General features: G+C 49.1%; 1 protein-coding gene across 2 annotated transcripts in view; it reads left to right on the forward strand.

Annotated features, from left to right (window-relative positions):
- DNAH10 (dynein axonemal heavy chain 10) overlaps window positions 1-25,125 on the forward strand; it is a 152,261-nt gene that overhangs the window by 124,529 nt on the left and 2,607 nt on the right. For both annotated transcript variants that reach the window (XM_057744253.1, XM_057744254.1), the window contains 19 exons: window positions 4,556-4,737; window positions 6,734-6,870; window positions 7,942-8,159; window positions 9,292-9,513; window positions 9,681-9,828; window positions 11,696-11,975; window positions 13,085-13,314; window positions 14,057-14,330; window positions 16,274-16,378; window positions 16,782-16,936; window positions 17,509-17,663; window positions 19,448-19,631; window positions 20,207-20,407; window positions 21,479-21,688; window positions 21,820-21,915; window positions 22,601-22,772; window positions 23,368-23,499; window positions 23,682-23,893; window positions 23,985-24,152. In XM_057744253.1, coding sequence (XP_057600236.1) covers window positions 4,556-4,737; window positions 6,734-6,870; window positions 7,942-8,159; window positions 9,292-9,513; window positions 9,681-9,828; window positions 11,696-11,975; window positions 13,085-13,314; window positions 14,057-14,330; window positions 16,274-16,378; window positions 16,782-16,936; window positions 17,509-17,663; window positions 19,448-19,631; window positions 20,207-20,407; window positions 21,479-21,688; window positions 21,820-21,915; window positions 22,601-22,772; window positions 23,368-23,499; window positions 23,682-23,893; window positions 23,985-24,152 — 3,481 coding nt within the window. The remainder of the gene's footprint in view (window positions 1-4,555; window positions 4,738-6,733; window positions 6,871-7,941; window positions 8,160-9,291; window positions 9,514-9,680; window positions 9,829-11,695; window positions 11,976-13,084; window positions 13,315-14,056; window positions 14,331-16,273; window positions 16,379-16,781; window positions 16,937-17,508; window positions 17,664-19,447; window positions 19,632-20,206; window positions 20,408-21,478; window positions 21,689-21,819; window positions 21,916-22,600; window positions 22,773-23,367; window positions 23,500-23,681; window positions 23,894-23,984; window positions 24,153-25,125) is intronic.

Below are 25,125 nucleotides of genomic sequence, written 5' to 3' on the forward strand. Positions count from 1 at the left end.
GTTTAGCACCGTGAGTGAAGCCAGGAAGAACCAGCGTCCTGTCTGCCCGCCCTGTCCTCGTGCTGCCTGGCCCCACACGCGTGTCCTGCGTTAGGGGCCTTGGCTCTCTCCTCTCCTCAACCCCATTTCAGTCTCGTTTTCAGAAGGGGCTCCATCCTTCTGGTCCCACAGTCGGGTCTGCTGTGAGAGAGACTCCTGTCTCCAGGCTGGAAGCTGACCCTGCGCTTTGTGTTCCTGGCGGGTGGTGCTGCCTCTCTGAGCGCCTCTCTTTTCCTAAGGGCCGAGCAGCAGCCCTGGTCCAAAGCTGTGCTCTGGCTCTTGGCTCATTTTTGAAACATGGATTCGAACAGAACGTTCAGCCGGTTGCAGGGCAGGGGGCCCGAGTAACTCCCGGGGCGAGGGGGTCATCCGGAGATGCTGCCGCTGTCAGTAAGACGTCATGATTTCAGAGGTTTGCAGTGTGATTGCAATGAAGGCATAAGGATGGGTGTTTTAAAACTGCAGTAGCATGTGTTGGAAATTTAGACTGAGTTGTGGGAGAGACCCTCAATGTGCACATTTTCAAGGGAAACATCCAACCACTGGTTATGTGGATTTGGGGCACTGCTCCCAGGTCAGCAGCATAAAAACATTCTGAGAGCAGAGAGTTGGGAAGGATTATTGAGGGGGATTTATTTGGAAGGGGGGTGTTGTGAGTCCCCCTCAATAATCCAAGGTGCGGGGGTGAGAGTAGGTTTCCATGGGACCACGTAGAGAATTTGATATGTCCCCTGCAGTTAGACAGGGTGCCTGTGTTACCCTGAGAAAGTGAAAGTGGCCTATGGTCCAAAAGGAATGATTTTTTTAAAATGTAATTATTGGAACAGATAGTATGTTGATGCATGCCTTTGCTTCTTACCGGCTGTGTGACATTTGGCAAGTCACCTAACCTCTCTGTGCTGCAGTTTCCTCATTTGTAAAATGTGGATGATAATAATTGTCTGCATAGCATCAGGGTTGTTACGAGGATCCAGTGAGCTATTATGTAAAGAGCTCTCAGAACTGGGTTGAGTATAGGGTCAGTGCTATGTAAACACTGGCCGAGGTCATGGTTCCAACATCAAACTGCTGTGCCCCGAAAAGCCCTCTCCCACCTGTCCCCCATCAGCTTAGTTCCCCTCCTCCTACAGATCAGGTAACCATCGTGTGGTTACGTATATCTCATATATATTTATCATATATCCATCCAGAGGGTTTTTGTGCATGTTTAAGGCAACCAGATATACCAGTGTCCCTGCAGTTCCCAACATTGGACTCTAAGGGTTGTAGAACAAAGGATTACCTCTGTATTCTTTTTTCTTTCCTTTTAAAATATAATTGGTAATACACGATACATATTTTTCTGCATCTTGGCTTTTTCGCTTAACAATACACCTTGGAGATCTTTTGCATGTTGATATATGAGAGCTTCCTCAATATTTAAAAAGAGCCCATCACATTCCATTGGATGGCTGTGCCATTATTTATTTAATCAGCCCCAATTTAGGAATGTTTAGCTTATTTCCAGTCTTTTGCCTTTACAAACAGTGTGGCGAAGAGTAACCCTGACTTGCTTCACTGTGGAAGGATACACTTTCAGAAGTGGAATTGCTGGGTCCAAAGGTGTGTGTGTTTATAATGTCTATAGCTGTTGCCTAATGCCTGCTGTAGGTGTGGAACCAATTTACACTGCCGCTGGCAATACATGCGAATACCTGCTTTTTCATGGCCTCACCAAGAGAGGGCACTATTAAACACTTGGATTTTTGCTTGTTATATAGGTGAAAAGTGGTATTTGTGTAGTTTTAATGTGCATTTCCCTTATGATGAGTGCGATTGGCCTCTTTTTTTCACATGTGAAAAATGTGTGTAAGAGTCCTGTGTATTTCATTTTCTGTGGACTGTTTGTGTGCTTTTCCCGTTTATCTCTTGGACTGCTGTTGTTACTGTTGCCTTTTTTTTTTAATCCATTCCCAGGGGCTTTTATATAAAAGGAAGATTAGCTTTTTATGCATAATGTGAGTTGCAAATAGTTTTCCCAGTTTGTCACCAGCCATTTGACTTTATTTAGGAGGTTTGTTTGTGTGTTTGTGTTTGCCGTGTGTACATGTTTAGTTTTACGTGGCAGGTTTCAACAGTATTTTATTTTGTGGCTTGTCACTGTTACCTCATACTTAAAAGGTCTTACAACTGGAAGACTGTAAAATAATTTCCCCATGGTTTCATCTTACACTTTTATAGTTTTATTATTTACATTTAAATCTTTGATCACTTTGGGATTTTTTTCCTTGGGTTTAATGAGTTTGGATCCAGATGACTACAGTCTGGCTTTGTTTGGGCCATTTGGATGTTACGGGTGATGAGCCAGCACTTAGGTCTTGACAATTTCATAATCCTTTAATTCTTTAAATAGAACTTCCTTTCTGTAATGTTCAATCCCTTTTGCAGAAGTCATTAAGTGTTAAGGCAGGAAGATTAGGAGTCATGAAGATTAGTGGTGGATGTTTCTCCAGAGTATAAAAGGCTCCCTTTGTCACTGGCCTGCAATTTTACTTTTCTTCCTTTCCTTCGTTTGGTATCATCGGGTACCTACCGCCCGCCCTGCGCTGGCACTGGGGCTGAGGGGCAGTGGGCCAGGCGGGGGGTCTTCACCGCATGGAGCTGACGGTCTGGGGGAGACACGGGCGTGCACGTGGGGATCTCACCTATACAGTAAAATTACCCAGGAGCGGGTCAGGAAGGGAAGGTCGTTGCTGCTATGCCTGTGGGTAACGGGGGACCTGACCTAGTCTGGGGGGTTGGGTAGTCAGGGAAGGTGACCCCCAGGGAGTGACATTTAAACTGAGATGTGGGATGGAGGCTGGTGGGGGGCTGGAAGGAGCTTGACTCAGGAGGAAAAGTGGAGACAGTCAGAGTGTCTGGGGTAGAGTGAGGGGAGGTGGGGAGTGAGGTTTGTAATGGGTATTCTCCTCCAGGGAAGGCAGCATGGCATCACCTTTGTCTGTCTGTCTGTCTGTCTGTCTGTCTGTCTGTCTCTCCCTCAGTTTCTTTTGTAATAGGAGAAAGGAATCTAATGAAACAGAAACATTTTCATTTCACAGCCTCGTAACCTTACTTTTTCAAACCCCTCAGTTATCTGGCACCACAACATCATGTTCTGGATAAATGAGGCTCCTGGGACCAGTTTGTAAACTGGTAACAGACACTTCACTTTCATAGATTCAAAGTCTTTGGGAGCTGGAAGGTCCCAGTTCCATCTCCTCATTTTAAAGATGAGAAAGCTGAGAACCCTGGACTGTTCCTAACCTTCTGGAGGGCTCAGGATGCCTTCCAACTTGTGTCTGAAAACATCTCTCTGACTCCCTCCTCCTCAGGTTATTCAGGGAGCAGTGGCCCAGGCCTGGCCTTCATCAGCCCTGAAGGGAACCTTTTAAAAACAGTTGACAGCGTTGCCTGCTTTCATAAGCGCCTAACGCCACCGCCTAATTAAGCTTTCCCAGGTGACTCAGGACCATTACTTTAATCGCTGGGCTTTGTGCTGGAGTCATTGCCCTGGCTTGTCCCTACCCAACCCTGTGTGGCTCTACAGGCGAGTGGGTGGGGGTCCCGGGGCCAGGAGGGCTGGGGGAGTTGCTGGGTTCAGAGCCCCTTCACTGCTGTGTGGGTCAGATTGTTTTCTGTGTCCCTCCCTCCCTCCCTTCCCCCCCTGGGGTACTCTGGCCTCTCCCAGGCTGCTCCCTGCCCTCAGGGGGCTCTTCCTTTCCCTTCCTTTCCTTTGCCTCCTTTTCATCCTTTCCCTTCTGCTTCTGTCTCCCTCCACGGCTTTGGTGTCTGCACGACTCGTGTGGCTTCTATAGACTTTGCCGGGCAGCTGGCAGCCGAGCAGGTCCACAGGATACAGTCAGCGTGACACCCGTTCCTTCTTGGGTTTTTGCACTGATGCTGCCTTTCCTTCTGATCCTGTTGGGTTTCCAGTTCCCTGGAGGGTCAAGGGTGCTGGATGTCTGGATGTTGGAGCAGTAGAGTGATGATATAGCTTCAGCAAAGACAGAGACAGGGTGGGGGATCCCAGACCCCACGGGCTGTGTGGACACAGGCAGGGCATCCAAGGACTTGAGTCCTATTTCTTCATGTAGTAAGTGGAAAGTAGGAGGAGGATAATGAGAGGAATGACTCTGGAGTCTGAGGAATCACCCCAGGGTGTAATTAAAGACACAGATTCCCAGGCTCCACCCTGAGCTGCTGATTCAGGGGTGGCCTGGGTTTGCACTGAATGATGCCCTGCTGTGTTCCTGGCATCTGGTCTGACTCCAGGAGCCTGATCTGGCACTTGACAGATGAAATCCAGTCCCTGCCTTCAGAGAAGCCCACCCCCAGGAGCCCAAGTCTGTGTTGGGTTGTGGCTTCTGTTGTTTCCATGCAGTATCGCCTCCAAGGAACAACTCCCGGGTTGAGCCATTTTCCCCGGAGCTCTCATTCAGGCCAGATCCTGACCACAGGCTGCGTCTGATCCACGTGTGCGTCTGCTTCTCCCCAGGTCCTTTGCTAAGCCCCCGAAGCAGGTGCAGACGGTCTGCGAATGCATCCTTATCATGAAGGGGTACAAAGAGCTCAACTGGAAAACCGCCAAAGGCATGATGTCTGACCCCAACTTCCTGAGGTCTCTGATGGAGATCGACTTCGATTCAGTTACCCAGAGCCAAGTTAAAAATATCAGAGGTGAGCCTAGACAGATGTAGGAACAGCCAGGCTGGTTCTCAACCTGGCGGCTCAGTTTTCGGGGCAGGGAGGGAGAGCAAGGAGGGGGTTTATCGCAGGCAGACCCTCCCATTGTGGTCAAGTGGTGTCACCATGGCTTTGCTGATGGAAGAGGGGGAATGACTGTCCCCAGAGGGGGATGGTGGCATGGGCTCGTGAAACAGGGAGGGTGGCTGCTGGATGGGCAGTGGCAGGGGTGCCCGATGAATGTGTGAGTCAGCAATCTCCCTGGTAGGAAACACGACTGTCTCGTGGAGCCCACCCTGCCTGGTCTTCTGTGCATCTTATCTGATGGGCATAGTGGTGCCAAGAATTGGTCTCATGGGCAAAGGGCTTGAATAGACTTTTCTCCAAAAAAGATATATCAGTACAAATGGCAAACAAGCATATGAAAATATGCTTAACATTAGTCACTAGGAAAACACAAATCAAACCACAATGAGGTACCATTCAGCCCCACTAGGATGGTATAATTTAAACAGAACCACACAAAACAAGTGTTGGAGAGGATGCGGAGAACTTGTAACCCTCGTACATCATTGTAAGAAATGTAAAATGGTGTGGGAAACAGTTTGGGAGTTCCTCAGACAGTTAATCATAGAATTACCCTGTGTCCCAACCACCCCGCTCCTAGGTATATCCCGAAAAGAATAGAAAACACGTATTCAGACAGAAGCGTATACACAAATGTTCCTGACAGCACCACTTACAATAGCTGAAAGCTGAGGACAACCCAAATGTCTATCCATGAATGGATAACAAGAACAAACATATTCACACAATGGAATATTATTCAGTCATAAAAAGGAACAGAGTGCTGCCGTGTGCTACAGCATAGATGTTGCTGAGTGAAAGAAGCCAGGCACAAAAGGCCATCTATTGTAATTCCATTTACATGAAATATCCGTAGGTAAATAGGTAGATCCACAGAGATGGAAAGCAGATTAGCGCTTGCCAGGGTCTGGGGAGGGGAAATGGGTTGTGAATGCTGAATAGCTATGAAGTTTCCTTTTGAGATGATGAGAGTGTCTTGGAACTAGAAAGGCCTGCAAAATCTTGTGACTCTACTAAATGCCACCGAATTGTACACCTTAACATGGTTCATTTTATGTTACGTTAATTTTATCTCAATTTTTAAAAATGGGTATTCAGGGGGAATAAAAAAAGAGTTGGTCTAACCTTGACGTCTCCCCTTGTGCCTTTTGCAGGTGGGGGTATGAAGTCTTCTGTAGGTCCCTGGGGGGTGGGCGAGGAGGAGGAGCTGGCACCACCCACCCCATTCCCCCATTTCAGTTACAGATGCCCGCATTCCCTCGGAGCCTGATTCCTGCCCCAGAGCTTAGCCACTGGGAATGATGTTAGCCTTCGACGATGGCAATACAAGTTCATTGTGTCATTGTTTATCTTAATGGTTTATTCAGAACTTTATTATCATTGCTTTTTTTCAGCCACTTAAAAACGAATCAAAACACAAAGGATAACAACAACTACAGAAACCCAAAGGGCTCTTTTTACCCGGTCTTGGATGGGTTTCCATTTATGTGACGTTACTCCCAGGGTGAGGGTGCCGGTGGGAGTGATGGGACCCGTAATGACCTACAAAGCCCAGTAGGCCGCCAGCTCTGAGCCACCTTGGTGCCCAGTTGAGGGTCCCCACAGATGCCCTGGGTCCCCGGGGGCTGCTGGGTGTCACACGGAGGTGCCTGGGTTGTAGGATGTCCTGGGTATCAGTAACCTGTGCCCCTCACTCACATCTTAAACATCCACTTACACAAAACTCATTCAGGGTTGGACCCACCTGTTGTCTGTGGGAGAGCTGTCTGGATCCCGCTCACGGGCTTACTGAGGAGAAAGGAACTAGTTATACTTACTTTGTTTGTAGGCAGTTTATTTCCCATTTTATTTTCCCAAGATGAAGCTCGCTGCTCACTGGAATCATTGCATCTTTGACCTTCAGGCCTCTTGAGGACCCTCAATACCACGACCGAGGAAATGGAAGCTGTGAGCAAGGCGGGCTTGGGGATGCTGAAGTTTGTGGAAGCTGTGATGGGCTACTGTGACGTTTTTAGAGAAATCAAGCCCAAGAGAGACAAGGTATTGCCCATCTGTAAGACCTGCACACTTTTGCTGAGAGGTCATTTCAGAGTCAGAATGAATGTGTCCACAGCCTTACTGGGAAAATTCTGACAAGATTCTGATTTTAAACTGCATAAACATTTTTTCCCCAATAAATAATAACCCTGAATTACAGCTCTCATTTAGGTGTAATGTGAACCGACAGAACCAAAGTCTGAAAGATTTTTGAATAAAAGAGGGTAAAAATCATTCTCAAGGGAGGGCTAAAGCAGAGTTTCTCACCCTGGGTGCTATTGGCATTTTAGATCGGGTCCTTCTTTGTTGTGGGGGGCTGTCCTGGGCACTGTAGGATGTTGAGAAGCATCCCTGGCCTCTACCCACTGGATGCCGTTGTCCCTACCCCCAAGTTTTGACAACCAAAAATGTCTCCATACATTTTCATGTGTCCCTTGCGGGGGGCAAACTTGGTCCATGTTGAGAACCACTGGGACAGAGGGACATGCAGAACACACAGTGCAAGCAGAATTGTATAAGGTTGATTCCATTGTTTTGAGATGTATTTTGACATTGCTGTATATAACTCAGGATTTTCTCACTCGTGAAACTTAGAACCTATAGTAGGACCAGTACTGTTTTCAATGCATTCTTTTGAGTTTTTGACTTCGAATCACAGGGTCCTCTTACTGGGACCTTAGTACACACAAAAATTAAGCCATCTGCTAACTCAGATGCAGGACATCTTCTTTGTAATGGGATGTACAACTTTTGCATCAAACCATTGGAGAGGTCACTAAGACAAGAAGCCGTGTGCCTCGCTGTGGGTGGCGCCAGAGGGTAGGGACCGCATTAGAAATGCAGGTGGAGAAATTCCCTGGTTGTCCAGTGGTTAAGACTCAGCACTTTCACTGCTGTGGGCCTGGGTTCGATCCCTGGTCGGGGAACTAAGATCCCACAAGCCACGCAGCACAGCCCCCCCCACACACAAAAAAAATGCTGGTTGACATAAGCCCAGGTGGGAGACTGAGACTGTCTCTTCCCCGCCCCACGACTGTCCATTTCTGCACTGTTCTTCGAACTGTCTTCACTTAGGTGGCCAGGCTGGAGCGGAATTTTTACCTGACCAAACGCGAGCTGGAGAGGATCCAGAATGAGCTGGCCGCGATCCAGAGAGAGCTGGAAGCTCTGGGGGCCAGATACGAGGCGGCCATTCTGGAGAAGCAGAAGCTGCAGGAAGAAGCCGAGGTCATGGAGAGACGGCTCATCGCGGCCGGCAAGCTCATCTCGGGGCTGGGGTCCGAGAACGTCAGGTCAGCCCGGGGAGCGAGCCCTCCTGCTAAGTGGCTCTGAGCCAGACTTTGGGGTTTGTGCGTGAACGGCATCAGCAGAATCTCTCTCCATGTGGGGTCTTTATTCCATGCTGCATCTTGAGCTGAGAACCGTATGAAAAAGTTCTGATTTTTCTGTTATCCTGTGTAAGGTGGCTAATGGCCATTTGGTAGATTCTTTTAACATGAGGTATTGAGTGTGATTTACTGAGTAACTGTTAAGGGGAGGCAGTGCAGCGGTGGACACAGGGAGACACCAGTGCCCTAGGGCCGGGGAATGTTTGCTTCTTAATGACTTTTAACCCCGAGTCCCTTCGGGACGTGTCTGGAGGAGGAGCCCACCTCTGTTGCTGGACCCTTGTGGCTGGTTCAGTTTTTAGTAGGTGGAGCTGTTTGATGCTTTTGGGCAAGAGGACCATTGGGCCATAGCTGGTCCACTGGATGGGCCAATAATTTCTAAACTGGCACCTGGAAAAATGGTATGGAAAACACTGGAAAATATTGTTTGCTTGTGGGAAGCAAACCGCTTTCAATATGTCTATTTTTGTTTGTTTTGGCTGCACCGTGCGACATGCAGGTTCTTAGTTCCCCAACCAGGGATTGAACCCGTGCCCCCTGTATTGGGACCACCAGGGAAGTCCCACAATACGTCTAAAAGCTAGAAGACCTTGGCCATTTACCAGAAGAGGCCAAATGAAACACCTGCTTTCCTTTATCTTGGATGGAATTTTGTCACCAAGCAGGACTAGGGCTCTCGCTCGGCTGGGTGTGTTTATAAGCTATTGAGGAGGTGTTTGGAAACAATGTGATTACTACTTAATACGTATCTTTGAGACAAAATCATTCCCCAAACATTTATCGAGGCCCCTGTTAGATGCTGGGTTGTGCAGAGGTCTGGAATTGAACGAAGTCTTTGGAGACGTTGGGTTTGCTAGGCGGGCAAATGGCAAAGTGAGCTGGCAAGCTTTGTTCTCTAGAAGGAAAGAATATCTCAGAAAATGTTTCCTTCTGGCTGGCTGCCTCCCAGCTGCGTGTCAGGCTGGTTCTTCTAGAAGGTTCCTTGGGTTGTGCCAGACCGTGACCGCTCACGGCAACCCCCCGCCTCCCGCGCCAGGTGGCTGAACGATTTGGACGAGCTGATGCACCGGCGGGTGAAGTTGCTGGGCGACTGCCTGCTGTGCGCAGCCTTCCTGAGCTACGAGGGCGCCTTCACGTGGGAGTTCCGGGACGAGATGGTCAACCAGGTCTGGCAGAGTGACATCCTGGAGCGGGGCATCCCCCTGAGCCAGCCCTTCCGACTCGAGAACCTGCTCACGGACGACGTCGAGATCAGCAGGTGAGGGCGACCCGGAGCCAGGAGGGCGGGGCGCGGAGCCCAGGGCGCGTGTGGCCAACCCGCCTGCCCAGAGACGGCAGGGAGCCCTGCCCACCCAGCTTCCCCGTCGTGCAGGCTCCCGGTCGGTTCAGAAAAACCCCCATTTCCCCTGTCGCTGCCCCTTCCAGGTGGGGCTCCCAGGGGCTGCCCCCCGACGAGCTCTCGGTCCAGAACGGCATCCTCACCACCCGGGCCAGCCGCTTCCCGCTCTGCATCGACCCCCAGCAGCAGGCCCTCAACTGGATAAAGAGGAAAGAGGAGAAGAACAACCTGCGGGTATGGCTGCCCATCTGCCAACCCTCTCACCCACCCCGCTCTGTGTCCTCACCCTCCTGCTGTCCTCCAGGCCCAACCCGGTTCTCCCCGGTGTTCCCTGGCCTCCAGCAAGGCTGGGCAGTAATGCCATTGCCCTGAGGCCCCAAGAAGAGCCCTCCTGCTCCCGGTCACCCATCCCATTGAGTCTTGGAGGAGGCTTGAACCATCTCTGATTCAGACTCTGCCCTTTGCCTATTCATTGTCTCACAGGCTGTGAGCAACCTGAAGGTGACCTGAAGGTCATCTTTTCATCTGCCCCCTATGCAGTGCAGGGCTGGGTGGCCTTAGATGCTCAGTCACTTTCTTTTTGGAAGTGGGCTTGATTGAGATATAACTCACGTACCATATACTCTGCCCATTTGAAGCATGTAGTTCAGTGGGTTTTGGTATATTACACACCAAGTTGTGTAACAATCACCAGGGTAAATTTTTATCATCCCCCCCACCCCTAAAAGATGCTATATCCTTTAGCCATCACCACCCCCAAAACTTCCATTTCCCCTACTGCTCCCTTACCCCTAGCCTGTGACAACCACTAACGTATTTTCTGTCTCTATAGGTTTGCCTGTTGTACGAGTGGGATTGTACAGTATGTGGCCTTCTTGCACTGGCTTCCTTCACTTAGCATGTTTTCAAAATTCATTTTCCCTGCTTAGTGCATCCGACGTTTTCAAAGGCTTTGTTCAAGTCCGGGGCTCAGCAGAACCCAGCATCTCACACGGGCCTCGATAAATGTTTGGGGGATGCATTTTTGTCTCAAAGATGTGTATTAAGTAGTAATCCCATTGTCTCCAGATGCTTAACCAACACATATTGTAGCATGTATCAGGACTTCATTCCTTTTTATGGCTAAATAATAGTTCCTCACATGGATGGACCATGATCTGTTTATCTGCTCATCAGTTGATGGACATTTGGGTTGTTTCTACTTTTTGGCTATCGTGAATAGTGCTGCTGTGAACATTCGTGTGCAGGTATTTTGTGGGCATGTGCTTTTAATCTTCTTGGGTGAAATTGTTGGGGCCCAATTACTTTTTACTGAAATAATTAACAAATTCATGATTTTCTGTTTTTATCTTTTCCTTATTTTTTCTGGTGCTTGTCTCCAGGTATGTACATGCAGGTAGGGGAGGCATCCCAAGATTGCGGGAACATCCGCCGCCCCCCCCCCCCCCAAATTCACATATAGCTGTAGTGGGACAAACATCATTCATGCAGGAATGTTCTTTGATGTCCCTCTTCCCTGAGCCTTCCAGAGAGTTCTGTGATTGCCAGCCCACTCCTAGCCCCCAGTCCTACTCCTATTCCCATCCTATCCTCTTAAAGAGGGAGGCTTCAACTTATGGGGTGAGAGGCTAAGTACATCAACGTAATAAAAGAGGGTGGAGAGGAAGGGAAGGGGAGCCCCCAGGGACTGGAATAGCAGAAGAGTTTTTTACAGATGTTTCGAGAAAAGAGATAAGAAAGCAGTCATGAGGTTTGCAGGGAAGTGAATAAAGGAGGAGGGAAGATTGAAGCAAACAGTTGGTTCTGGGGGCTCTGTGTTTGGGTCCTTTTTGAGGCCTTCTGAGAGATGTGATAAGATTCTCTCCTGTTCACTTCTGGCTGCCGAACTCTGCTTCCTGAACGTGAGGCTGCTGAGAGCCTGAACCTCATGGATTTTTGGATTTATACAACTTACACACCCTGTTTCTCTCCCTGTTCTGTTTTCCCCTCTGCCTCCCTTCAAGGAGCTGATACGTCCGCTGCCATCTCTAAGGATTTTTTTCCCCTTGAATTTGGCAAGCAAGCTGATTTTCCGCACCTGCCTCCCCCTGTCCCCTTTCAGGTGGCTTCCTTTAATGACCCCGACTTCCTCAAGCAGCTGGAGATGTCCATAAAGTACGGGACACCTTTCCTGTTCCACGACGTGGATGAGTACATCGACCCTGTGATTGATAACGTCCTAGAAAAAAACATAAAGGTCTCCCAAGGACGGCATTTTATCATACTGGGAGACAAGGAAGTGGACTACGATTCGAATTTCAGACTGTACCTGAACACCAAGCTGGCCAACCCCAGATATAGCCCATCCGTGTTTGGGAAGGCCATGGTCATCAATTATACGGGTAAGGACGTACAGAGCCTCAGTGCCCAATTTAGGTGGAGACCACAACCTGCGCTCAAGGCTCTCATGGGACGTCATTTCATTCAGTGAATTGTCAGTTCTTAATTTACTGGCTGCTTTGGGTCTTCGTTGCTCTGTGCAGACTTTCCCTAGTTGTGGGGAGCAGGGGCTACTCTTCGTTGTGGTGCGTGGGCTTCTCATTGCGGTGGCTTCTCTTGTTGTGGAGCATGGGCTCTAGGCAAGTGGGCTTCAGTAGTTGTGGCTCGCAGGCTATAGAGCGCAGGTTCTACAGTTGTGGCGCACGGGCTTAGTTGCTCCGAGGCATGTGGGATCTTCCTGGACCAGGGCTCAAACCCGTGTCCTCTGCATTGGCAGGCAGATTCTTAACCACTGCGCCACCAGGGAAGTCCCAGAGTCACATCTTTCATAGTCGACTGGTCAGTTCTTAATGATGACACAACACCTTGGTTTGGGGGCCTTTAGGAGGCCTTTATGTGCCGTGTCTGGACCACAGGCCTCAGACATTCACGCTTGGAGCCAGTTGAGACCCCTTTCTGCCATGGCAGGAAGTTATCTGTATTTGTGTATTTAAATACACGGCATAAGTTTGAATTTTCCTCTTCCTCTCCATTAAATTCTGTTAGGAATCGAATGCCACTTTTCACTCTTTCTAGGGTGGTCACACAGGTTTCCAGGTAGGTTAATCAAGTTTGGGTATGCTTTCGGGAATTCCCTAGTGGTCCAGAAGTTAGAACTCGGCGCTTTCACTGCTGTGCTCCCAGGTTCGATCCCTGGTTGGGGAACGAAGATCCCGCAAGCTGCACGGTGCGGCCAAAAAAAAAAAATTGGGGTATGCTTTCAACGAAGGTCCCCCAAGATGTGGGAGCCCTGGATTTGATTTTAGTACATCTCACCCTTGCTCTCCACCACTCCAGGTAGCAGCATCTCTGTTTCGTTCCGTTCAATATTTTTCACCTGGGGCTTTAGAATGGTTTCGGTAGGAGAGCGGGTCCTCGTGTTCCTGAGATGCTGGGCCCACCCTCTGCTCACCCCAGGCACTGCTTGTCAGGGGGACACAGTGGTGAGGGCCTCCCCTTGTCCCCCCCACAGTCACGCTGAAAGGCCTGGAGGACCAGCTGCTGAGCGTGCTGGTGGCCTACGAGAGGCGAGAGCTGGAGGAACAGCGGGAGCACCTCATCCAGGAGACGAGTGAGAACAAGAACCTGCTGAAGGACCTGGAGGACTCCCTCCTCCGGGAACTGGCCACCTCCACGGGGAACATGCTGGACAATGTGGAGCTGGTGCAGACCCTGGAGGAGACCAAATCCAAAGCCACAGAGGTATGAACTGCATGCGGAAATGCATTGATCTTGGCCAAGGGGTCCCAGAGGTGTTCCCAGGGACCCCTGTGCATCAGGTCAGCCTCTTTCAATCGAGAGGGATAGAAAACCCAGCCCCACTCGGCGGAAGTCCAAAGGGACTTTATCAGCTTAGAAAACAGGAGAGTCCAGGGATGCCTTCAGGCAGGACTGGATCCAGGACTCCAGGCATAGCAGGACTCAGTTTCTCTCCATTCCTGGACCTTCTGCTGTGTTGGCTTCATTCCCTGTCTCCCGGGGTAGCCAAGCTCCCCTCTCGGTCCCAAGCTGGGTCTAGCTTCATGTCTGCTGAGGTTCAAGTCCAAAGAGAAGAGTGAGGGTCTTTTCCTGTCACTGAAGTCACATGCTCACCCCAAACCACTCCCATGGCCTGGGGATGCCACACGTGGAGCAGTTGGGCCTGACTCACACGCTCCTCTCCTGGAGTCAGGGTTGAGCCCCACATGTGAATGAGAGGAGGAAATTATAAACCTCTAAATCAAACTCAGGGGCCATTACTCGAAGAAGGGGGCACGGGGGCAGGGGAGTCGAGCCACAGACACCTGCCCCATCTTGCCGTAGGGTGGGGTCCCTTCCTGTGAGTGCTGCCTGGGTTTCTTTGCTGCTGCCCTTCCCCTCCCACCCTCCGCCTTCTTACTTTCTTACCCATTTCGTAGGCCTTCCTGGTCATGGCTGTACGTGGCAACGTGCGCCTCTCCTTTAGGTATCAGAGAAGCTCAAGCTGGCGGAGAAGACAGCCCTGGACATCGACAGGCTGCGGGACGGCTACCGGCCGGCCGCCCGGAGGGGGGCCATCCTGTTCTTCGTGCTGTCGGAGATGGCCCTGGTGAACTCCATGTACCAGTACTCCCTGATCGCCTTCCTGGAGGTCTTCGGGCTGTCGCTCAAGAAGTCGCTGCCTGACTCCATTCTTATGAAGCGATTAAGGAACATCATGGACACGCTGACCTTCAACGTCTACAACTATGGCTGCACAGGTGAGCACCTCTTTGCGCTGATTAGGGCCGCTGTGCTCTGTGGGTGCATCTCTGGTGTCTGTGCGTCCAGATTTCCTCCTCTTGTGTGGTACATGTATACAATGGAATATTACTCAGCTGTAAAAAGGAACGAAATTGGGACATTTGTAGAGACATGGATGGACCTAGAGACTGTCATACAGAGTGAAGTGAGTCAGAAAGAGGAAAACAAATATCACATATTAAGTCATATATGCGGAATATAGAAAAATGGTACAGATCAACCGGTTTGCAAGGCAGAAATAGAGACACAGATGTAGAGAACAAACATATGGACACCAAGTGGGGAAAGTGGGCTGGGGGTTGGGGTGGGATGAACTGGGAGATTGGGATTGCCATACATACATTACTAGTAAGAAAAAAAAATCAAATTGTATACTTTCAATATATGCAGTTTATTGTATGTCAATTATATCTCAATAAAGGTTCTAAAAAACAAACAAACAAACAAAAAACAAAACCAAATTTCCTCTTCCTATAAGGACACCAGTTGGATTGGATGAGGGTCCATCCTAGCAGCCTCATTTAATTTTTTTAATTAATTTTTATTGGAGTAGAGTTGATTTACAATGTTGTGTTAGTTTCAGGTGTACAGCAAAGTGAATCAGTTATACAAATGCATATATACACTCTTTTTCAGATTCATTACAGAGTATTGAGTAGAGTTCCCTGTGCTGTACAGCAGGTTCTTATTAGTTGTCTGTTTTATATATGGTTGTGTGTATATGTCAGTCCCAATCTCCCAGTGTATCCCACCCACCCCTGCCCTTTCCCCCTTGGTAACCATAAATTTATTTTCTACATCTGTGACTCATTTCTGTTTTGTAAATTGGTTCATTTGTACCATTTTTTTTTTTTTTTTAGATTCCACATATAGGCGATAGCATACAGTGTTTGTATTTCTCTGTCTGACCTACTTCACTCAGTATGACAATCTCTAGGTCCATCCATGTCTCTGCAAATGGCATTATTTCATTCTTTTTTATGTCTGAGTAACCTAATCACCTCTTAGAGGCCCTGTGTGAGGTACTGGGTATTAAGTTCTGAGGTACTGGGTATTAAGGCTTCAACTTACGGATTTTGAGGGCAACACAAAATCAGCTCATACCAGTTGGGCAGGAAAAATGTTGAGGACTATTGTTCCTGTAGGGCTCACTTAAGTAACCAACCCTTCTAACACGTATAAAATAGAATCCAAATCACACATTTTGACTTACGTATATTTTTTCTTCTGTTAAAAAAAAAAAAAGAACTCTAGTGTTTTGCATCTTCCTATCCATAAAGAGTCTGTTGATGGAATGGGCTTCCTCTACAATAGAGACTGGCCAAATCTGTCCCACAGTCTGCTTTTGTAAATAAAGTTTCATTGGCACGCAGCCACGCCCATTTCTATACGTATCGTCCATGGCGGCTTTCACAGTACGATGGCAGTTGAGTAGTTATGACAGAGACTGTCTAGTCTGCAAAACCGAGGTGATTTACTCTCTGGCCCTTTATAGAAAGTTTGCCAATACCTATTCTCCAGTGTAAGAACTGTTGCTTTGAGTTGGGCACACGACCAGCACTTCACTGAGGAGGTGGCCCTGAACCTCCATCATACTGTCCTCCATCTGCTTGGGGCCCCCCTCCCTGTTCCCACGAGTGCCGCCTGGAGACGTGACCATTTCAGACGTGTACGAGCGAGGGTCACTGCCTGCTGCACTTTTGGGCATGACCTGTCGATTGAGCTCAGAGTTTTTGTACTCAGATATTCATGGCCACCAAAGGCAAAGATGGCCAAATGCAACTCAGCGTGCAGTTGAGGTGCTTTAGTTCATTTCTCTGAAATTTAAGCACGGCGTGCTGAGAAACCCAGTGTTTAAATGCATTTATTTTATCCAGACCCATCTGTTGTTTCTCTTCAGGGTTGTTTGAGAGGCACAAGTTACTTTTTTCTTTCAATATGACTATCAAGATAGAACAAGCAGAGGGGAGAGTCCCCCAGGAAGAATTAGATTTCTTCTTAAAAGGTAATGAACTTGCCTCGTTTCATTCTTCCCAACTCCCTGGACCCACGTTGCACATGTTGTTCGTTAGAACAAACAACAGCAGAAATTTTCCTTCCTTAAAATTTGGCTTCCAGTAGCACTGCTTCACTGAACATCTCAGTTGACAGTTCCAGCCTCAGAGATGGTTCGAGTTAACTTAGAGCAGCCAGTCTCTGCCTTAAGGCTGCCCCGAGGCTGGAAGCCACGCAGAGCTTCCTGGCTGGAGTCACGGACGGTGATGGGGAAGTCTAAGCCTCTTCTCTTTCCAGCCCCCTTTTGAGAAGTGGTTTTTCCCCCAAAGTGAGAGAAGTCCAGGTACAGAGCTGCTTACTCTTCCCAGTGTGTTAGTGTTTGCTGTTTACTTCTCTTCTCCTGTTGTGATTAGGAAACATTTCCTTGGAGAAAAGCAAACGGAAAAAGCCCTGTGCTTGGTTGTCCGACCAGGGATGGGAAGATATCATTCTTTTATCAGAGATGTTTCCGGACAACTTTGGGACTCTTCCTGATGATGTGGAGAAACATTTGACTGTCTGGCAGGAGGTGCGCTCATGTTCCCTTTCTCTTCCTAACCTTCCCCACGTGTCAATAACCTCCACACTTAATCTGTAGCATAACTTCTTTCGAGTGTGACGATATGCCTCTGAGTGGCTCAGGCAGAGTGTAGCCAATGCCCTCTAACTCCCTGGATGGAATTCTCCTTTATCGAGTTCAGCTAGTTTTGTGGGAGAACCATCCATCTATCTGTCCATCTGTCTATCTGTCCATCCATATATTCATCCATCCATCCATTCATCCATCCGTCCATCCATCCATCCGTCTGTCCATCCATTCATCCATTCATCCATCCATCTATGCATCCATCCATCCAGGGAACTTTCTGAGCGTCTGTGGATGGACCATGTCCCTTGATGGGCAGTGGGGACTCAACAGTGCATAAGACTCAGTCTTTCCCTTCCTAAAGTTCATAGTTTGGAAGGTAGAAAATGACAGATCTGACTAGAAGTGGGCTGTAGATTTCATCCCTTTACAGGGGCTCTTGGGCCCTTCACATAAAAGGGGGCCTATATCATTATTGAGTTGATGCCAGCATGAATGTTCTCTGCTTTTCCCAGTGGTATGATCTGGATTCACTTGAGCAGTTGCCATTCCCCCTGGGTTATGATGACAACATCACCCCTTTCCAGAAGTTGCTTATTTTGCGCTGTTTCCGTGTGGATCGGGTATATCGGGCTGTGACTGACTACGTGACTGTAACAATGGGAGAGAAGTAAGTGCATTGTTGGTGTCTGCTGGGCCCTTTCTGTGGGGTAGAGTATCCAGTGTCACCCCTCCTGGACTCACGGATGGCAGTGGGTGGCCAGCTCCGGAGAGGACTGTCTTAGAGCATGATTTGGTAGCCACTCTAGAGCAGCACTATTCAGGGACTTCCCTGGTAGTCTTGTGGTTAGGACTTTGTGTTTCCACTGCAGGAGGCATGGGTTCAATCCCTGGTCAGGGAACTAAGATCCCACATGGTGTGCAGCCTGGCCAAAAAAAGAATAATAAATAAATAAATAATTAAAATTTAAAAATGCAATTAGAACAGTGCTATTCAAGAGAAATACAGTGTGAATGACATGTAATTTCAAGTCTTCTGGTAGCCACATTCAAAAAGAAACAGGTTAAATTAATTTTAATAGCAATGATCATAAGCACATAAAATATATTAATATATAACAATATGTAATATGTAAATCATATGCATTAATAATAAATAATTGTATTTAATTATTAAATGATACAAATGAACTAATTTACGAAGCAGAAACAGACTCACAGACATAGAAAACAAACTTATGGTTACCTAAGGGGAAAGGCGGGGGAAGGGATAAAGTAGGAATTGGGGATTAATTTATACACACTACAGTGTATAAAATAGATAACAAACAAGGACCTACCGTATAGCACAGGGAACTACACTCAGTATTTTGTAATAACCTATGTAAGTAAAGAATCTGAAAAAGAATATATATATATATGTATAACTGAATCACTTTGCTGTACACCTGAAACTAATACATTGTAAATCCACTATACTTCAATACAAAAATAAATTTATTAAAAAAAGAAACAGGTGATATTAATTTTAATAACAATTATCATAGGTACATAAAATCTAATATATTAATATATCACTGTATATAACATACAAATAATATTTATTAATAATAAATAATTGTATTTAACTCAAATATTAAAATATTATCTCAACATGTAATCAGTGGAGATATTGTGCATATTCTTTTGGTATCAAGGCTTTACAATCCTGTGTAAGTTCACACGTACAGCGTATCTCAGTTTGGAGTAGCCACATCAAGTGCTCAATAGCCACGCCCGCCTGATGGCTACCATAGTGGTAGCTCTGGAATCGAGTGCAAAGCTGGATGGATAACGTAGGGTGACAAACTCAAATATGCCTCCACGGCTGGCAGGTGATGGAGAGGAGTGAGCGCGGCTGGGTGGGGACTGGGGCACACTGGAGAGGCCAGGTCCTGGCCAGCAGCCCCTTAACTCCTGCTGGCTGATGCCAGGTGGCCATGGGGACCCAGATCTCTGACTCCTCAAAGGAAGCTAGAAATTTGGATTTCTACACGAAACCTCCCAATTCTTACGTGCTGGCAACTGATTTTTAAAAAATCTTGAGATGTGGGCCATTCAGGACATGCCTGTGGAGCCACCGGTGTGGGACCTCTGGGTTCAGTGCCCAGGGCACGTCCACCTGGAAGGCCGGCCCGTCAGGAGGCACGCAGCTCCGTACAGGTCTCCTAAACCACCCAACCCGGACGTACCGGGCTGTGCAGAGAGGTCCCCGTCACCCCGGAGCTTACCAACCAGTGAGCAAGCTGTGCGTAAAAACTGGATTCCAGAACAAGGAAGGCTGAGCAGAGAGTGATACCAGAGGAATAGTCAGAAGGTTCTGGACCCTGGGAGGCAGAGTGCCGGTCGGACTGGCTGGCCTCTGCCTGGCGCTGTCCCTCCGGGGCGTGCTCCAGTTGTGTTTCTTTCCCCCAGGTACGTGCAGCCTCCGGTGATCAGCTTCGAAGCCATCTTTGAACAGAGCACCCCCAACTCGCCCATCGTGTTTATCCTGAGTCCTGGCTCTGACCCTGCCAGTGACCTTATGAAATTAGCCGAGCGCAGTGGTTTTGGAGGCAACCGCCTCAAATTCCTTGCCATGGGTCAAGGTCAAGAAAAGGTAAATTGTTGTTGGAGGGAACAAGTTCTAAACGTGGCTGAGGTCCCTGGCCCCTGTTAGCAATGAATTAACGGAGGTCTGGCTTTAAGCCAAGAGTGCTGCCCCACCCACGAGCGCCATGCATTTCCCATCTACAGAGCACTAGTCAGATGTCACGGCGATGCCAGTATGAATAGTAGGGTAGTTCTGGAGCTCACCTTCTGTGACTGTCCAGCCTTGCACAGTTGGTATGTGCTGCTCAGCCCTTGCAATAACCCCATTTCGGATCAGGGCTGTCCCCACCCCAGTGGCAAGGCCACCTGGTCAGGGGGCAGGTGCCACTGTGTCTGAGGTTGGAGCTCTGGGGGCCGAGGGAGGCCGATGAGTGTGGCCCAGGGGACCTGCGTGGCCCTGGAGGAATTCTAAAGGGTTGCTTCTTCGAAGTGTCCCTCCGTAGCTCCTGGACCACCGGCTCCTTTGCGGCTTCTGCTGCCGTGGCCAGTAGTTTCCTGGGGGCTTGGAGCGGGTCTCTGGGAGCGCACGGGGTGGCGTGGCTTTGGGACGCCGACTCTTCCCTTCTGTCTCCGTCGGAGCAGGTGGCCCTGCAGCTGCTGGAGACGGCAGTGGCTCGCGGGCAGTGGCTGATGCTGCAGAACTGTCACCTCCTGGTCAAGTGGCTGAAGGATCTGGAGAAGTCCCTGGAGAGGATCACGAAGCCCCACCCCGACTTCCGCCTGTGGCTCACCACTGACCCCACCAAGGGCTTTCCCATCGGGATCCTGCAGAAGTCCTTGAAGGTCTGGCTGCAGACAGACAGACGTGTCCACAGCTTGGTTGCTCAGCGCACTCCTGTTTTGCTGCGCGCGCGTGTGTGTGTGTGTGTGTGTGTGTGTGTGTTGAGGATAGAGGTGGGACCCCATGGACCACCCCCTTCCCAATTCCATCTCTCCCTCTCCCTTCAGAGAGAAGCACTGTCCACAGTAGGGTGGCGATTACTGAGTGACAGGGATGACTCCCAGGCCCGCCTTTATCACTTCTGCACGCCCCCAAACAATGTCTAGCCTAGTTTTCGTGGACTTCGCATTTATTAAACCTTCCTTTTTTTTTTTAATTTCTTAGGTTTTTTATTTATTTATTTTTATGATTATTTTTGGCTGTGTTTGGGTCTTCATTGGTGCGCACAGGCTTTTCTCTAGTCGTTGTGGTGCATGGGCTTCTCATTGCGGTGGCTTCTCTTGTTGTGGAGCACGGGCTCGAGGCACATGGGCCTCAGTAGTTGCAGCACACAGGCTCAGTAGTTGTGGCTCTCAGGCTCTAGAGTGCAGGCTCAGTAGTTGTGGTGCATGGGCTTCATTGCTCCATGGTATGTGGGATCTTCCCAGACCAGGGCTTGAACCCTTGTCCCCTGCACTGGCCGGCGGATTCTTAACCACTTCCCACCAGGGAAGTCCCTAAACCTCCTTTTAGTCTCTAATGATCCTCCCGCACTTGAGTGCTTGTGAGTGGAAGTTTTCAAGGGGTTTACATGCCCTGTTTAATTTAGTCTCCAGGGACGTTTTGGGGAAAGGTTTTGTCATCTCTCTCTGCCTCCAGGACAGGTAGAGGGAAAACTTAGCTACTTCTGTTTTATAGCCGAGGGTCCCGTGGCTCAGAGGAGGTTAAAAGAGCCTCCCTGGGGTCATTTGATGAGTCAGGGCAGAGCTGGAAGAACATCTGGTTTTTTAACTCATTCACTTGGGCCCTTGGGAACAGGGAAGACGGCTCTGTGAGGATGGAGGGAAAGCCAGGACGTCTGCAGTCTGCCCACTTTTCAGAGCCCTGCTCGTGGGCCTGGGGTTTCCGTCACCAGCTATCTTCTCTTCCGACAGGTTGTCACCGAGCCACCCAATGGGCTGAAACTTAACATGAGAGCAACATACTTCAAGATCTCTCCCGAGATGCTGGACCAGTGCCCACACCCTGCTTTCAAGTCCCTGGTCTACGTCTTGGCATTTTTCCATGCGGTGGTGCAGGAGAGGAGAAAGTTCGGGAAGATTGGGTGGAACGTGTACTACGACTTCAACGAGTCTGACTTCCAGGTGAAGACACGGCTGCTGCCTCTCCCCCGGGACACTCCCTCCTCAGTTGTTCCTGCCGTTTCAGAAAACAGCCAGAACGTGAATGACTTTGTGGGTTTGCGGACACCCAGGCCTGTTCCTCCCCTTTTCAGGTCTGCATGGAAATTCTGAACACATACTTAACAAAAGCCTTCCAGCAGCATGACCCTCGGATCCCGTGGGGCAGCCTCAAGTACCTAATTGGGGAGGTAGGAGCGTCCTGGGCACCCTCTGTGGGCCCCGCCGGGCAGGCTGTGGCCTGGCACCCCTGGGCCATGGCCCCTGAGCCCTCTGGGACCCCCTCTTGCTCCTGCTCCCCCTCAGCCGAAGGCCCCTGGGTCTCTGTGAAATAGCCCCGGTTCATCACCCTGTTATTCCTTGTTCCAAGTGAGCGACCTTCACCTGGGGGTTCTGCACTCATCGCCCAGGGACTCATGTCGCCGCCTAGGACGCCTCAGGCACCTTGCTGGAGTCCTGCTCCTGTTCTGCAGGCCTGGAGGTCCACTCTGGAGGCCACGACCCTATGCAGTGCTTGTGGGAAAGCTTCCCCAGTGGCCTGCATGTCAAAGAGACACGACCATTCCAAAGACAAAAGTGGCTCCTGGCTTTTTGGGTTGTTTTGTTTGCTTGTTTGCTGTGTTTTGGGGAGTTGGCCAATTGCTCTGGCTCCCAGCGTTTCACCTTGGGTTTTATGAGTTTGCACACAGGCCCTCTTATATAGTGGTCCAAAGGCTGTGCGCGTCGGCATGGTCTGAGCTGCACGGTGGCCAGGCGGCAGGAGTCTCACCCGGGGCGCAACCGGGCTTGACTCTGGGCTATCCGCTGGGCCCGGGGCCTCAGGGTCCACCCCGTAGGTTCTGGGTCCTGGCTGGCTCTCACTCTCTGTAATGTCAGGTCATGTATGGAGGTCGGGCCATCGACAGCTTTGACCGGCGTATCCTGACCATCTACATGGACGAATACCTGGGAGACTTCCTTTTTGATACCTTCCAGCCGTTCCACTTCTTCTGGAACAAGGAAGTGGACTACAAAATCCCCGCGGGGGATGTCAAGGAAAAATTTGTTGGTGAGATTTCTCAGCCATCAGAAAGTATGTTAAATGTTTTATTCTAAGGGAGCCCGTACACTTCAGCTGTTCTGGTTTCCATGGTTGGTTTGATGGTTCTTCTGACCCCTCCCTGGTGGAGCTCTTTGACTGGTCGGCGGTGTCTTCTAATGCCTTTTAGCGGGGCCCAGCAGGCTCTTCCTAGCCTCAGAGCAGATGGACTTAGTTCAGACTTCCTGTCCTGGACTGATGGTAAATATATCAGATTCTCCCTGGAAGGGCAGAGTGGCCCTGAGCTATTTTCTTGAAAGATGCACATAGCGGGAGTTGCCTGGCAGTCCAGTGGTTAGGACTCCATGCTTTCACTGCTTGGTCCTGGGTTCGATCCCTGGTTGGAAATCTAGGATCCTGCAAGCTGTGAGGTGTGGCAAAAAAAAAAAAAAAATGCACATAGAGCTGCATTGGGCGTGGTGGTGTAGAATGCTTATTTTAAAAGCATGTCATCCTCTAAGAAGTGGAAAGTAATCTGACGTGTCTGTGGAGGTCAAGGCCGTGGGCCCCCAGAAATCGGGGGTGGCACAGCGGTGTCACCGCTGTTTGTTCTCTCTGATTATAGAAGCCATTGAGGCCCTCCCGCTGGCCAACACGCCTGAAGTGTTTGGTCTTCACTCCAATGCTGAGATTGGATATTACACCCAGGCGGCTCGAGACATGTGGTCCCACCTGCTGGAGCTGCAGCCTCAGACAGGTAAAGTCCCCCGCAGAGGACTGTGCTCACTGGACGGGGGACGAAGGGCGTCGACCCAAAGTGCTGCTTTGGGTTCTGATAGCTACCGTATTGCTGGTGCCTTTCTGAGAACCAGAAGGCATGGGACGCCCCAGTCCCACACTCAGATGCCTTCGTCTCTCTGAAAAGTGTCCTGGTTTCAGGGGAATCCAGCACTGGCATCAGCCGAGATAATTACATTGGCCAAGTGGCCAAGGACATAGAAAACAAGATGCCCAAAGTCTTTGACTTGGACCTGGTCAGGAAGCACCTGGGGACGGGCATCTCCCCCACCTCGGTGGTGCTCCTGCAGGAGCTGGAGCGCTTCAACAAGCTTGTCACACGGATGTCCAGGTCCCTGGCTGAACTTCAGAGGGTAAGCCTGTTCCTCAAGCGCAGATTCCTGCCGCGGTGGAGCGTCTGGTTTTCTGCTAGTCTTGCCTGACTGCTCTTGATCTTGTGAACAGGCCTTGGCTGGAGAAGTTGGGATGAGCAGTGAATTAGATGATGTAGCCAAGTCTCTCTTTCTCGGGCAAATTCCCAATATCTGGAGAAAGCTTGCCCCTGACACCTTAAAGTCCCTTGGAAACTGGATGCTCTACTTCCTGCGGAGGTTCAGCCAGTACACGACGTGGGTGAGTGAGAGGCTGCGGTCTGCTCGCTGGTTCAAGGCTCTGCCCGAACCCCCTCAAACCACCTCCCAACTCCTTCTCCCATCCCCAGTGGTACCTCTGTCAGGAGCTGATTGGGTGCTCTGGAAACGGTCTCTGACTCTGCAAGCATATCTGTATTTTTTTTCTCTTTCTTTCTTCCTCCCTCCCTCTTCCCTTTTTAAAAGACTCTGAAGCATGCTTTGCACACCTTGATCCATCACTCTAAGAGTCTATCTTGGCAACTGTCCATCTAAGCACATCTACATCTTATTCTTTGTAGGCTACTCCATCTCACAGATGTCCTGTATCCTTTCTCCTGATGCACATTTAGGTGGTTACCATTTTTTTTTCTTTTGGGTTTGTTTTGTGAGTACAAACACCATTCTGGTGCACACGCCTTTGGAGGCTCATATATCTGAGCATATTCCGTGGGTACAGTGGAAGAGTTGGATCCGAGTGTGTGCATTTTAAATTCTGACAGCTCTTGTCTGATGGTTTGCTAGAGAACTTGAAACCACAATGTACGAGAATGGTTATTTCCTCACCTCTCTGCAACGTGGTGTGTTCTTAATATTTTGGGTCTTTTTTCTCCTTCGTTGCTAAAAAATAGTATCAACTATGTTGGATGTGTATTTCTTTCATTATGGTGAGGCTGAGTGTATTTGACACATTTCTAGACATTTTGTGTTTTTTTTGTGAATTGCCTTTCTATCTTGATTTCATTTTTATCAAGTTCTCCACCTTTTAAAATTGATTTTTAAGAGCTCTTTGTACATCAAGGGAAGTAACCCTTCTGTCTGCTGGTGTTGCAGAGGTTTCCCCAGTTTGCCTTAAGTTTTTTGATTTTGTGATAGTTTTCCCATAGGAAAGTTTTACATTTTAATGTAGTCAAATAGATCAGTCTTTGCTTTTATGGCTTCTGGGTTTTGTGGTATTCCCCACTCCAAGATTCTGA

This window comes from Hippopotamus amphibius, chromosome 8 (assembly GCF_030028045.1).
Source record: "Hippopotamus amphibius kiboko isolate mHipAmp2 chromosome 8, mHipAmp2.hap2, whole genome shotgun sequence".
Classification (NCBI taxonomy): Eukaryota; Metazoa; Chordata; class Mammalia; order Artiodactyla; family Hippopotamidae; genus Hippopotamus; species Hippopotamus amphibius.